The 14,768-nt window shown below is 43.6% G+C and overlaps 1 protein-coding gene across 17 annotated transcripts in view; it reads right to left on the bottom strand.

The window, feature by feature from the left end:
• The window catches only part of TMEM260 (transmembrane protein 260), a 114,675-nt gene extending 111,955 nt beyond the window's left edge, over positions 1-2,720 (bottom strand). For 10 of the 17 annotated variants that reach the window (XM_045059958.1, XM_045059960.1, XM_045059959.1 and 7 more), the window contains exon 1: positions 2,432-2,718. In XM_045059958.1, the coding sequence (XP_044915893.1) occupies positions 2,432-2,591 (160 nt within the window). In that variant the 5' untranslated portion in view covers positions 2,592-2,718. Of the gene's footprint in view, positions 1-2,431 lie in introns of all 17 variants that reach the window. The other 7 variants (XM_045059962.1, XM_045059957.1, XM_045059963.1 and 4 more) reach the window with 4 other exon arrangements.
• Between the last annotated feature and the right edge of the window lie 12,048 nt (positions 2,721-14,768).

Genomic DNA, 14,768 nt, shown 5'->3' with positions numbered 1-14,768 from the left:
GGAGTTCCTTCCTCGACTGCCCCTACTTTCTAGCTGTGTGACTCTGGACACAGGTTGGCCTCAGTTTTGTCAGCTATCAAAGAAAGATATTGGTAGTGCCTACCTCATAGGGATAGTAACTGAATTAAAATGACAATCCATGTAAAGCACTTGGAACAGTGCCTGGCATACAGTAAGATCTCAGTAAGTGTGAGTTGTTTTTATTCATCCCCCCAATACTGCAGGCTCAAAGAACCGTGGTAACCTGCAATGTTTTTTTCTTTTTTTTTAAGGTACAGAACTACTCAATCTTTGAGTAATGCTCTCCATTGTCAAAACCCTCACTTGCACTGCTGGTGGGAATGCAAACTGGTAGAGCCACTCAGGAAAACAGTATGGAGGTTCCTCAAAAAACTACAAATAGAACTACCCTACAACCCAGCAATGGCACTACCAGGTATTTATCCAAAGGATACAAAAATGCTAATTCAAAGGGGCACAGGCACCCCAAAGTTTATAGCGGCATTATCGACACTAGCCAAATCATGGAAAGGGCCCAATGTCCATCTACTGATGAATGGATAAGGAAGATGTGATACACACACGCGCACACACAATGGAATACTACTCAGCGATGAAAAAGAATGAAACCTTGCCCTTTGCAACAACGTGGATGGAACTAGAGTGTATTATGCTAAGTGAAATAAGTCAGAGAAAGACAAATGCCATATGATTTCACTCATATGTGGAATTTAAGAAACAAAATATGTGAACAAAGGGGAAGGGAAGCAAAAATAAGATAAAAAAAAAAAAAGAGAGAGAGGGATACAAACCATAGGAGACAAATACAGAGAACAAACTGAGGGTTGCTGGTGGGGGGTTTGACTAAATGGCTGATGGGCATTAAGGAGGGCACTTGTTGGGATGAGCACTGGGTGTCATATGTAAGTGATGAATCACTAAATTCTATTCCTGCCATCATTATGTTAATTAACTGGGATTTAAATTTTAAAAATAAAAAAAACCCTCACACCTTAAAAAAAAACCACCTCTCACAACTATAGTTATTTCTATTATTTAATGTAAACCTTGGATACTGCTCCTATTTGTTCAACAGGACTTGAAAGAAAGATTAAAGGTAATGATTTGTAAAAAAAAAAAAAAAAAAAAAAAAATCTTCAATGTGGCAGACAGCCCTGAAGACGGCCCCCAGTGATCCCCAACTCCTGGGGTTCTCACTATATAATCCTCTCCCCCTTGAGTGTGGGTTGGATTTATCGACTAACTTCCAGGAATAAAATAGGGCAGTCCTGCATCAATCACTTCCAAGACTAGGTTTACAAAATGACCGACGTGTCCGACGAAGGTGCCATCTCTCTGGTCACAAGGGTCGGCTTCCCGAGAGACCCACTTGGCAAAGAACTAGATTGAGGTTACAAGCGGTTCCTCTCCCCAAGATGACCCTCGAGAAGACGACAGCTCTCGTCCACACCATGACAACAACCCCGTCCTGAGTAAGAGCACCCAACTAAACTGCCCCCGGTTTCCTGATCCACAGAAAAAGTGAGATCATAAACATTTGTTTTAAGCCACTAAATTTGGGGCTATCTTGTCAGGCAGCAAAAGATAAGTAGTACACTCCATGTTTTCGACCTATAGATTCACTACCTGAAGTTACAACACCATTCTGACAAAATTAGGCATTACTGGATGGTCATTTAATTTGGCAACAAGACAAAATCAAAAACGGAACCTGGGTCTTGTTCCTCATCCCAAATATAGGACAATCCTATAACAAACACAACAATTGCTCGTGTCATTTAAATGGTCCCTGCTTTTCTTTTTAATAAATCAGCTTGGTTTAAGCCACACCTAGCTTCCACTTTTTCAAGTGTTCGCCCTCAAATTTCCTGCATGGCCGGTTCCTTTAAAACACCCAGGTTTCAACTACAATATGCTGCTCAGAGGCCTTTCCTGGCTAGCCTTTCTGGTGGAGCCCCACTCTCCATCCCGTCTCCCTCCGACTCCCTCCACTCATCACTACTCAACTTATCACTGTTTATGTAGTAGTTGGTGTACGGTCTCGACCCGCACTGGAATATTCTCCACGATACTTGGTTCCCACCACTGTTATTCCTTTTGTCTGGAACACGGTAAGGACTCAGTAAGTAGTATTTGGGGGGGCTGAAAAGGAGTGGACAACGAAAACTCGGGTCCCGAAAAATGGACCCCGGGCAAGCGGAGAAGTCGCTAAGTCCCACCGGGCGAAACCAACAAGCCCCTTCTCCAAAGCCTGAGAACTACAGAACCCGGTTACAGGAATGGAATCACAAGCCGGTTCAGGGACGCAAAACGCTGCACTGGGCCAGGGGGGGACGGGGAGGGTGGCGATGGAGGGCGCGAGCCGACCGACGAGGGAGAGGGGCAGGAGGGCGGCCCTGAGATACTTTACCCGAGTCTCCCCCCGGCACCGAGGGGGGCAGCGTGAGGGTGAACACGGCGGCCACGGCGGCGAACACGGCCAGGCCGCCGCGGAGGCCCCCGGAGCGCCGCGGCCCCACCCGGGCTGCCCGCCCCCCGGCCGGGCCCCTGCCGTCGTCATGGAGACCCATGGGCCCGTGGGGCCCGGGGAAGGAGGCCGCGGCGGGCCCAAGGACTCGGGTGGCCCGGAGTTTCCCCGGCGAGAGGCGAGCGCAGCCCGCGCGGCGGCTTCCGGGTCGGGCCCCGGACCGACCGGAGCGCACCTTCCTCGGCCCGGCAGCGGGGGGGGGGGGGGGGGGGGGAAGAGAACGCGGCCGGCCTGGCGCGAGCGGCTCGGGGGTTTTGCGGTAGCGCGCCAGGCGGTGGGAATCCGCGGGGTTATCTGGTGCTTTACCGACGCCCACCACAAGCACGAGCCTCCTCTCGAGAAAGCAAGCCCGGGCGTGGGGCTGCCGTGTCCACGGCCTCCCCCCGCTGACGCTGACTTGGTCGGGTCTGACGGAGACGGAGCAGGGTCGCAAACCGGGCGGCGCCGGGACCGCCTCTGCCCCCGCTGGTGTGGCGGTGGAACTACACGCCGGGGCCGTGATCGCCAGCCTCAGCCTTCAACTGGGCGGGAACCAGGGGAGGGGTGCGTACGGTGGGCGCCACGCGGGCCAATACGGACGTCGGTCGCGTGTTGGCGGCGATTAGTTCCCAGCCCGTGTGCGAATTGTTGAATCGCTGAGTTAGTTTCAGAGAGATTAAAATAAGCTAGTTGGTCTTTTTTTTTTTTTCTTATACAGCATGAGGAAAACTCAACGATGAGTTGAGAAACTTGAGTTTCTGCGTTAATCCCAAGAACTCCTGTCCTGCTAAAGTTGCCTCCTTCTTTAACGAAGAGGGGTATTTTGGTGGAGTTTGACCACAGCATGGCAAATGAAATGGAGACACGGTGCTTCACGATTAGCTGCACTGCAAAAAAAAAAAAAAAAAAAAAAAAAGAACGGGGCTATTGAACAACCCACATAGCACGGCTCTTAGTGAGATTTTTAAGCTTACATTTTACATTATTATAGCAATTATTCTGGAGTGGGAGGAGGGGAGGGCATCCTCTGTGGAATGCATCTCAAAGTACGCCAAAGATTAGCGACGATCTAAAACGTGTCACGGGTAACCTGCCAGGAACACAGCGTCTGGACTGTAGAGTAACATACACCTACATGAATTGGCAATTGTACCAGCAATACCTTAGTCTTTCTCACGTACTTACATAATGCTTTCTCAGCCATGTTGGGGGTTGCTGGGGGGCAGGGGCCCTGTGGTAGGCAGCTCCTAAAATAGCTCCCAGGGATCCCCGGCTGCTGGTATTCACTCCCTCGTGCAACCCTGTCCCTTGTGTGGGGGCCAGATCTATCAGCAGAAAAAGGCAAGAAGTGATGGATGAGCCTTTGCAGGTTTGGTTACAAAAGTCTGACCTCCGTCTATCTGACACAGGTTGCTTTCTGCTTCTTTTCTGAAAGAGCATGCCAACGATTAATACTGACCGAACTCAGCATGTCCATTTCATCTTTTGCTCGTGAGCTTTATAAAGAGATACATTTTTATCACGGCACATTACTTGCAAAAGGGCCTAATTCTTTGCCCATGCTTGGGAAGGAAAGATCCGTGCTGGAAGGAGTTCTCAAGCAGGGATGAGAAGGATGAATCAGTTCACAGAGGCACAGTGTAGTGAGGACAAGGTTAAGGTCAAGCATTAGCCCACGTCTTCAATTATTTAGCCTAATAATTAGCAGGAGAGGAGGAGAGAACAGTGGCAGAGGGTAACCTGTCCCGAGAAGCTAAGGAAGAAATGATGTCCGTGAAGGATATGTGGTCAGGTAATCACAGAGAGGTGAAGGATGCTGAAGAGGACCACATCTAGGTTTTATGGGGCTTGAGGACATACAATTTGGAGAATCGTCTAAGCAAAGGAATACAAAACTGCAGATACAAAGTTAGGTACAGGCATCGGAAGGAGCCTGTGCTAGTGACACGCCGTGAAACTTAAGTTTCGTTAGCTTCACAGTTAATCTCTTATGAGGATGAGGTACAGCTAGTTCTCTGTCTGTACCTGACCCTGCTTTCAGGAAGAGTGCTGCTGACTCTTGCCTCCCCCGCCCCCTCCGGCACTTTCTCCTCTAGGCTTCCCTGATAGCACACTGCTTTGGCTCTCCTTTTACCACTGGCCTCCCACCCCCCGCCCCCACCCCGGCTCGGCTGCTGTCAGACCTCCAAATACTAGAGTGTGCCAGGGCTTAGCTGTAGACTTCTTTTCTCTCTTTCTGCCTTCTTTCCCAAAATAATTATATTGAAATGTTAAGTAGTGACTTCAAATTATTAGCCTAAACTATAGGCTAATAAATCCCAAAACTACATACCACCCTCCTTTCCTTTAATCTACTGCTTACTAAAAAAAAAAAAAAAAAAAAAAAAAAGCTGCACTGTGGTTTCTCTATATATCTAAACACTTCAAACCTGGCAGACTTTGCTTTTCTTATTTGCCTTAAATGGTGCCTGGCACAAAATAGTACTTAACAAATATTTGTGTAATGGATGGAGAAATGAACGATGATGGGCCACTGGTGTATCCATTAGGGATTGCATTTAGCTGCTGATAACAGAGACTCTGATACAGTGTCTTAAACATGCAAACATCTATTTTCTTATATAGAGGTCTGAAGGAAGTCAGTCCAGCATTCATTTGGCAACTCTCTCGGGTCATTAAGGGAAAAATTGAGGTCCTTATATCTCTTTGCCACATCCTACTCAACATATGTCCTCAAAGTCATCTCTTGACCCATGATGGATGCTAATGCTCCAGACATTTCATCTGTATTTCAGGAAGAAAGAGAAAACATGGCAAGAGATGGCAATACCCCATCCTTTTAAAGAATGTTATGGAAATGCCATTCCACAATTATCCTACATCTCATTGGCCACAGCTGAGTAACAGGCCACTCCTAGGGCCAAAGGCAGTTGAGTAATGTACCTTTTCGCCTAGATGGCTTTTCAGGATTCTACTGCCAAGGAAGAAAAGGGAGAATGGATATTGGAAAGCAACTAGCAGGTCCTGCTATAGTTGGATTTGGTGAATTGGAAGTATTTGAACTTTGAAAGTTCAAGGGGTCAGTTTCCGTAGAGTAGTAGGTATGAAAATCAGGCCGTAGGGGGTAAGAAATGAGGAAATGGAAGAAGAGAAAATAGAATCCATTTGTAAGAAGTTTGACAGTGAAGGGAAAGAGAGAAGTAATATCCGAATTCATAGGGATTGAAATGTCAAATGAGTTTTGTGTAATCCAAGGGAGTATTTGGAGAGAGATAGTGATGAAGAAAAGATGTACAGGAGGCAGAAGGAGATGGAACCAAGGACGAAAGAAGAGAAGGGATGAAGACAGAAAATATTAGAGTTAGGAGGGAAGTTAAGAGAACACATGACAATTGAGCTTGATCCTTGGGGGAGACTAGTAAAATATATAAGGAACCCATACCTATGATGTATGCTCTGGTTCACTCCACAAACAGTTAGAGACAGCTACTGTAATAAATAGTGTAAATGAAAAACACATGTGTACCACTTAAGACTCGGCGAGAGAAACAAAAGTAGTAGGCGATATATGAGTGTTAGAGATATATTGCAAGAAATGATCGCTCATGATTATGGAGGCTGGCTAGGCAAGTATGAAATCCCCAGAGCAGAAAGGGCAGGCTGGAAAGGAAATCCCTTTCCCAGAAAGGGCAGGCTGGAAGCCTTGGGCATGGGGATGAGAGTTGAGGGGGGAGGGAGGTGGTGGGTGCTGCTGTCCACAGGTGGAATTTCTTCATCAGGGAATCCTCAGCTCCGCTCTTAAGGACTTTCAACTGATTGAATCGTGTCTACCCAGATTATTTAGGATAATCTCCCTGTCTTAAAGTCAACTGATCACAGACTTTAATCATAGCCACAAAATATTTTCACAAGAGCACCTAGATTAGTGTTTGATTGAAACACTGAAGAATGCAGCCAGGCCAAACTGACTCATCCAAAGAACATCACAGCATGCGTAATGCAAATTCAAGGACAGGGAACATGTGAGTTAGAACATCAGACTGAAGGAAAGTAAATGCGTGGATGTGTGGGCCTATGGTATACCACATTTGCCTCTGGGAGTCTTGAAAGCAAAACAAAAGGGAAATAAGATCATTCGTGTCCCCGGGGAAAGCAAAGTCTCCCTGGCACTTAGGGCCAGCATCTAGCCTCTATTGACACCTAAGAGAGTGGCTCGTCCATACAGTTGAGCAGACGTGGGCTTTCCAGCTCCCCATTATGTCTCCATTGAAAACTTCCCTAGCTGGATGGGGAGTAGGAACATCTATATTGATACCAGGATGAAGGCTCTGGCTCCTTCCTCGACCTTCTCCAACATCATCACCCTGGTGGGTGTTTTGGGGCACCTGGAGAGGGTAGAAGTTTAGGTCCCCACTCAGCCTTCGCTAGAATGGTCAGGGGCCGGGGCCACAGATTTTTCTTTGGCTTTTGGCTACAGCAGAGATGTCACTTTCTAAATGTATCTGTCCTGACCCCTTCCCTGTCTTTGGACCAGAGAGAGCAGGATTTTGCTGGGGGGACTTTTTTGTTCTGTGTCCATTGCTGTCTCTGGTTGCCTACTTTTCTAGCATCCAATCAGGGTCCACAAGGCAAAAAGAAAACCCAGGGAATCCGCTACCGTGGATTCAACTTTTGAGGCTCCTATCTGGTCTGCCTTCTTCTTTCTACCTTTCAGTCTTTTTTTTTTTTTGTTTTAAGTTTATTTATTTTGAGAGAGCGAGCGAGCATGAGCAGGGGAGGGGCAGAGAGAGGGAGAGAGAGAATCCCAAGTAGGCTCCATGCTGTCAGTGCACAGCCTGATATGGGGTTCCATCTCAGGAACTGTGGGATCATGACCTGAACCCAAATCGAGTCGAACGCCTAACCGGCTGAGCCACGCGGGTGTGCCATTTCAGTCTTCTTATCTTTGTCTTACACACAATGTTTAGTTGTACTTAGCAGGAGAAATAGGGAAAAGCGTGTCTACTCCCATCTCGCTGGAAGGAGGAGTCACTCCCCTTTGTTGTATTCTTTCTGAATATTTATAGCAGCCTCATAGACATTAATGCACTGAAATCCTCCTTCAAAAATTGTCATTTAGAAGTCATAATCTCTGGGGCACCTGGCTGGCTCAGTCAGTGGAATATGTGACTCTTGAACTCAGTCAGGGTTGTGAGTTCAAGCCCCATGTTGGCTGTAGAGATTACTTAAAAATAAAATCTTTTTTTTTTTCAACGTTTATTTATTTTTGGGACAGAGAGAGACAGAGCATGAACGGGGGAGGGGCAGAGAGAGAGGGAGACACAGAATCGGAAACAGGCTCCAGGCTCCGAGCCGTCAGCCCAGAGCCCAACGCAGGGCTCGAACTCACGGACCGCGAGATCGTGACCTGGCTGAAGTCGGACGCTTAACCGACTGCGCCACCCAGGCGTCCCAAAAATAAAATCTTAAAAAAAAAAAAGTCATTATCCCAAATAAGCCCCACTTAAAATAAAGTCAAATGTGTCTTACTCTTTTAAGACCCATGAAATTTTAGATTCAGAACCTTAGATTAGAAATTAGGTACCTGGAAAACCACCCAATACATCATATACAATAGGACAGTATAGGAAGGCACAAATGTCTCTGTAAAGGGCCTTAGAAAAATAATTTTAAACACTGAAATGTACTAGTAGCCACACATATTTGAAATAAAAACAAAAAAGCCATTTTCAATCTTTCCAATTGTTGAAGATATTTAGTATCTATAGAGCATTAGTGATAAAGTAATTTGGTACAACATTTTAGAGGGCAACTGAGCTACATGTGTCAAAAATCTATACAAAATTCATATAATTTGACCTAGAATTGCCAGTGAATGTCCCAAAATGTGTTCAACTTCATTAGTAAACAGAGAAATGCAAAATAAAACCACAGTGGGATACTACACTCCTACCAGGGTAGCAAAAACAAAAATCTGACTGCATCTAATGCCAGCAACTGTGTAGAACAATGGACATGCTAACAGGAATGTGAATTGGTACAACCACCTTGGAGAACACATGTTTTTCTAGTGAAGACAAAGATATGCAGAGCTTGTATCCTAGCAATCCCATGCCACACTTGTACCTAGAGAAGCCAGAGACAGATACGAAAAACGTTCTTAGCGTTATTGTTCATAAAAGCCCCCAAATAGGAACAATCCCAAACACCCCTCAACAATGGCATAGAGAAATAAATCCTGGTATATTTATACCATAAGATGCTATACATTAAAGAGAATGAACAAACTACAGTTAACCACCATGAAAAGTGTGGGTGCCTCTCATAAAAAGTACTGAAAGAGGGGCGCCTGGGTGGCGCAGTCGGTTAAGCGTCCGACTCCAGCCAGGTCACGATCTCACGGTCCAAGAGTTCGAGCCCCGCGTCAGGCTCTGGGCTGATGGCTCAGAGCCTGGAGCCTGTTTCCGATTCTGTGTCTCCCTCTCTCTCTGCCCCTCCCCCGTTCATGCTCTGTCTCTCTCTGTCCCAAAAATAAATAAAAAAAAGTTGAAAAAAAATTAAAAAAAAAAAGTACCAAAAGAGACAGTTATAAAATGGTACAGATACAATGTTTCTAGCTATTTAAAGTTGAAAGATAGTGAAACTAAGCAATATTGTTTGGCGATCTACCTGTAAAGCTTTCAACCATAAAGGAAATAAAAAATCATTGTCACCAATGTTGGGATAATGGTAGTTACCTCTGGGGGGTTGGTGGGGGCCGTGACTGGGGGGTACATATGGGCTTTACTGTCTGTCAGTGCTTCTGTTCTAGGCTTGAGTAGTGGCTTCCTGGGTATTTTCTTTACTTAATTTTTTTAAAGTTTATTTATTTATTTTGAGAGAGAGGGAGCACGAGCAGGGGAGGGGCAGAGAGAGGGAAAAAGAGAGTCCCAAGCAGCATCTGTGCTGTGAGCAGGAAGCCCAATGGAGGGCTCGAACTCATGAACTGTCAGATGGTGACCTGAGCTGAGATCAAGAGTCAAACGCTTAAATGACTGAGTCACCCAGGCACCCTAGGCATCTTCTTTTTAATTATTCTTTAAATTGTTTACAAATGTTTTACACACTCTCCGATAGGTAATACATCTCACAATGAAAAAACAGGAAGGAAGGGAGATTGTGGAGCAGTTACCTAGCAGACAGTTTTGTAATGAATGCTAACCAGAATATTACTCTGAGTCAGCATGTGGTAACTTGTGACTTTTCCTGCATCTTTTTAGTTGTGTGTAATATAAGGGATTCCACGGAGGTGTTTTATACTCAAGAAAAATAGATTTCAGCATGAAAGTAAATTTTCTTTCAAAATCCCTTCTGGTAGTCTAATGTAATGGCATAGTAAACTCTCTCTTGAAACCAATTTACTTTTGAACATAAATTTTGTGAATTATGCTCCAGACCTTGGGCAAAAATAAATACTTGGTTTTATAGCGTGATGTCTATCAGTGTTCTTCAAACTTCCAATGAACCAACTTCTTTAAACAAAACTCTAAGAATGTCACTAAAAAAAGAATGTTATTTAAAGGAAAAAAGGCAGCAGTTAGATAAGGAGGCGAGGATTGTAGCAATGAACCAAACCCTCATTCTGTCTGTCTATGCTCATTCATCAAGAGACAATGTCTTAAATTGATAAATCAACAGGTAGCTTTTCAGGCCTATTATTTAGGGAAGTAGTCATGAGAAGGACCAAAACCAGAAAAGGTTAAAAGTGATTGCCTCTGAAAACAGAGTCTTGTGGGAGGGGAAGAAGTAGGATGTGAGATATTTCTTTCATTAGAAGTTGTCCTGTGTATTATATATTTTGCTTTCGTTACAAGTTGCACTGTTCTTTTTCTTTTCTTTTCTTTTTCTAATGTTTATTTTTGAGAGAGAGAAAGACAGAGCACAAGCTGGGCAGGGGCAGAGAGAGGGAGACACAGAATCTAAAGCAGGCTCCAAGCTCTGAGCTGTCAGAGCCTGATGTGGGGCTTGAACTCATGAATCACGCGATCATAACCTCAGCTGAAGTCGGGGCTTAACCCACTGAGCCACCCAGGCGCCCCATACGTTGCACTGTTCTATTATACATTTTGCCATGTACATTGTATTACTTTGATAAAGAAAAAGAAAGTATTTGTAAAAATGAGAATGATAAAAAAGCCGAAACCACAGCCGTTCGGAATTGCAGATTATATGCATATGAGGAACCTGAAACATAGGAGCCATATAAATGTTTGCCCTAAATCGGTTGTTTCCTGTTTTAGTTACATTTTTACAAGTCTCGCATTTAGCCATTCTACTTTGATTTGTAAATATAATTTCATCCAGATTCGAGAAATTAATTGTTCATAAAGTGTTTTGAAAATCTGTGTTCCAGTTACCTGCTTTTGTGTTTAAAAACTACCCTAAAACTTAGTGGCATATCACAGCAACCATTTATTATAAATCAGTTTTGTAAGTCAGAAATGTGGATAGGGCTCAGCTGTAAGTTTCTCCTGTTTTGTGTGGCACGGAGTCAGGTCGCTTGGGGGTGTTCAGCCGATAGATGGTCTGCAAGGCCCAAGACACCTTCCTTACGTGTCTGATGCCTGGGTGGGGATGGCCGGAATGCTGAGCTCAGCTGAAACTTTTGATCTAAGGGGTCACATGTAGCTTCTCCAGCCCTGCAGTCTCAGGGCAGTTGACCTTATTACCTGCTCAAGTTTCCTAAAGAATTAAGAGAGGCCAGGATGGAAGCTGCAAGAGTTTTTATTTTGTTCTGTTTTGTTTAATATTGTGCCCTTAGAAGGCCAGAATGTCACTTTTGCTGTATTCCATGGGTCAGACAAATTACGAAGGCCAGCCCAGATTCAGGGGAAGTGGAGTTACACTCCACATAGCAAAGGGAATAGGAAAGGAATTACAGCCATCTTTCATATTCCCTCCAATAAGGCCCTTGATACAACAATAAAGAAAATGTGTGGGCCAAATGTTACATATTTTTTCTGCCTAGGAAAGAAAACACATTTGAAATAATATAGCTGGAAAATTCAAACCATTAACACAATATGCATTTAAGAAAGGAAATGTCTCGTCCCAACACAGAAAAGTCTTATAACATGTATTTCTGTTTCAAAATCTGGTGAGTTTACACCTGAATAATTCAACTAGAGTTTTTAATGGTTTGTGCCATTTTCAAAATGTTTTTGTTCTAATTCAGGGTCAAATAATGAAGTTTTTTTACACTCAGATGTAAAAAATGTAAAGATGATATTAAAATGTACCTATTGGGGTGCCTGGGTGGCTCAGTCTATTAAGGGTCTGACTTGCTTTCGGCTCAGGTCATGATCACACATTCTTGAGTTTAAGAGATGCTTGGGATTCTCTCTTTCTCACTCACTGCCCCTTCCCTGCTCACACACATGCTCTCTCTCTCTCTCTCTCTCTCTCTCTCTCTCTCTCTCAAAATAAATAAATAAATTTTAGGGGCACCTGGGTGGCTCAGTTGGCTGTGTTCAACTTCGGCTCAGGTCATGATCTCACAGTTCGTGAGTTCAAGCCCCACTTTGGGCTTTGTGGTGACAGCTCAGAGCCTGGAGCCTGCCTCAGATTCTGTGTCTCCCTCCGCCCCCTGCTCACTCACACTCTGTCTCTCTCTCTCTCTCTCTCTCTCTCTCTCAAAAATAAATAAATATTTTAAAAAATTTAAAAATAAAGAAAATAAATAAACCATAAATAAATAAATAAATAAATAAATAAATAAATAAATAAAATGTTCCTATTAGATTGAATATGGATATTGAATACTATAGCGGTGGATTTATCTTAGTGCCTATCATAGTACCTAGATAAGCACTCATAACATATTTGGTGATTGGCAGTAGAAAGGTTGTAGAGGGGATATGTAACTTTACCAATTATTTTCAAAAGAGATTATATCTAAACCACCCACTCTAAGGAAGATCTTTCCTAAAGCAGACTTAAGATATAAATCAAATGACAAAAGAAATTTAAGAGACATGGAACTATACAGTAATTTTAAAAGTAATTATAGCATATACGTGACATTAAATATTTTCATAGTAGTTCAGGGAGCAGCTTGTGTTAACTCCTGGCCCTACTAATTTTCCTTGTGATCTTGAACAAGCTTCTTAGCTTCTCTGGCCCTCAGATTGCTCATTTAAAAAATGAGAAGGACAATAGCACAATCTTTGTAAGTTTGGTCTGAACAGTAAGTAAAATAATGAAAAGAACAAAGACTGGCTCATTGTGAGTTACAATAAATATTGGCTTTCATTACCATTATCTAACATTTAGAAGAAAGAGCCGAGGATACGATTTTAAAATAGGGTAAATAAAAGTCATACTTTTCTACTTCCATTTCAAAGTTAATTTGTTAGAAAGGAGAATGTATGAAAGAAACAAAGCATCCATTTGCAGCCTAGCTGGGATCTGGGAAGCTCCTTCCTCCCTGGAGACGTAGTCTAACTTGGATAAACACCTAATTCCATGGTCTGTGGAACTCTAAATCCCTTCCCAATATTTGGGGGTGGGAAACCTTGCCGCCATGTTCCCTCTGCCTCTAGCTCTTTGGTCATGCTGCATCAGCCCAAACGCAGCCCTTTTTACAGTTTTCATGGAAATCCACTTGTGCCAAATGAGCTGAGTTCTAGTAGAATGGAAAGAAGTGTTCCACCAACAACCATCACCTCAGCTTCCTACTCGCGCTCTCCTCCTCCTCCTCCTCTCTCCCAAAGGTGCCTGTGCAAACTCAAGTTCTTCCCCCTTTTTACGTACAGCATATTAGGTTGCCCAAACCAGGGTGCCCAAAGTCATCAAAGGCATTTGGTTAGTAGAAGAAAGGACCTTCCTTATGACGGGGTTTATAAGCTCCAAATCACAGGAATAATGATCTAGTACCTGACTCTCAGTCTAGTTCCTTTTCTTTTCTCTCAGGTTTTCTGCATTGAGGCTTCCAACATCTATAGAAAAATTACTGAAGTATAGATATGCAACATCTTGATGAGTTTATAACAGTTGATAAATTGAATTAAATATTTTCATATATATGCATATGAGTAGTGATCCCACATACAGTTAAAACTGTAATGACATATCACCTCACACCTGTCAGAATGGCTAAAATTAACAGCAGGAGAAACAGCAGGTGCTGGTGAGGGCGTAGAGAAAGGAGAACTCTCTTGCACTGCTGGTGGGAATGCAAACTGGTGCAGCCACTCTGGGAAACGGTATGGAGGTTCCTCAAAAATTTCAAAATAGAACCCTACAATCCAGCAATAGCACCACAAGGTATTTACCAAAATATACATGCATCTCAATATTTATAGCAGCATTGTCTACGATAGTCAAATCATGAAAAGAGCCCAAACGTCCGTTGACTAATGAATGGATAAAGAAGATGTGGTATATATGTGGTAGGGTCCCCTCCTTAAGGAAAGAAAAACCAAAACAAAACCCCAAGGCAACTTGGCTATTGGCGTGCTTGGCAACATCCCTCACGACCTTGTAACATGAGACTACTTAATCAGACTACATGGTTGTGTGTTACCATATCTGGGAGACAAAGAAGTACAAAATATATTTTAAAAAACTACGCTTTGTGGAGTTCGGGGCTCAGGTCTTTGGGTACGAAACCAACTGAGCGGTGGCAGCAGGAATAAAGTTGCTTCCTGGAAAGAAAAGCCTCAGTGTCACGTCTCTCTGTGCTAGAATCCTGCTACATATATACAATGGTATTTATTCAGCCATCAAAAAGAATGAAATCTTGCAACTTGCAATGATGGGGATGGAGCTAGAGAGTATTATGTGAAGCAAAATAAGTCAGTCTGAGAAAGACAAATACCATATGATTTCACTCATACGTGGGATTTAAGAACCACAACAAATAAACAAAGAGGGCGGGGTGGAGACAAATAAAAAAAACCAAACTCTTAACTGTAGAGAACAGAGGGTTACCAGAGGGGAGGTGGGTAGGGGGATGGATTAAATAGGTGATGGGTATTGGCAGGTGGTGCACTTGTGATGAGCACCGGGCATCGTATGTAAGTGTTGAATCACTAAATTGTACACCCGAAACTAATATTACACTCTATGTTAACTAACTGGAATTTGAACAAAAACTTTAAAAATTAAAAAAATGAATACGGAAAGTCTACCTACCAGGAACTATGCAGTGGTCTCTCTGACTGTAGTTAATAGAGTCCCTGGATGGTGCTCTTCGTTGAGG

The sequence above is a fragment of the Felis catus genome, chromosome B3 (assembly GCF_018350175.1).
Source record: "Felis catus isolate Fca126 chromosome B3, F.catus_Fca126_mat1.0, whole genome shotgun sequence".
Taxonomy (NCBI): domain Eukaryota; kingdom Metazoa; phylum Chordata; class Mammalia; order Carnivora; family Felidae; genus Felis; species Felis catus.
The sequence above is the reverse complement of the archived record's forward strand: the minus strand, read 5'-3'. Positions and strand labels throughout refer to the sequence as shown.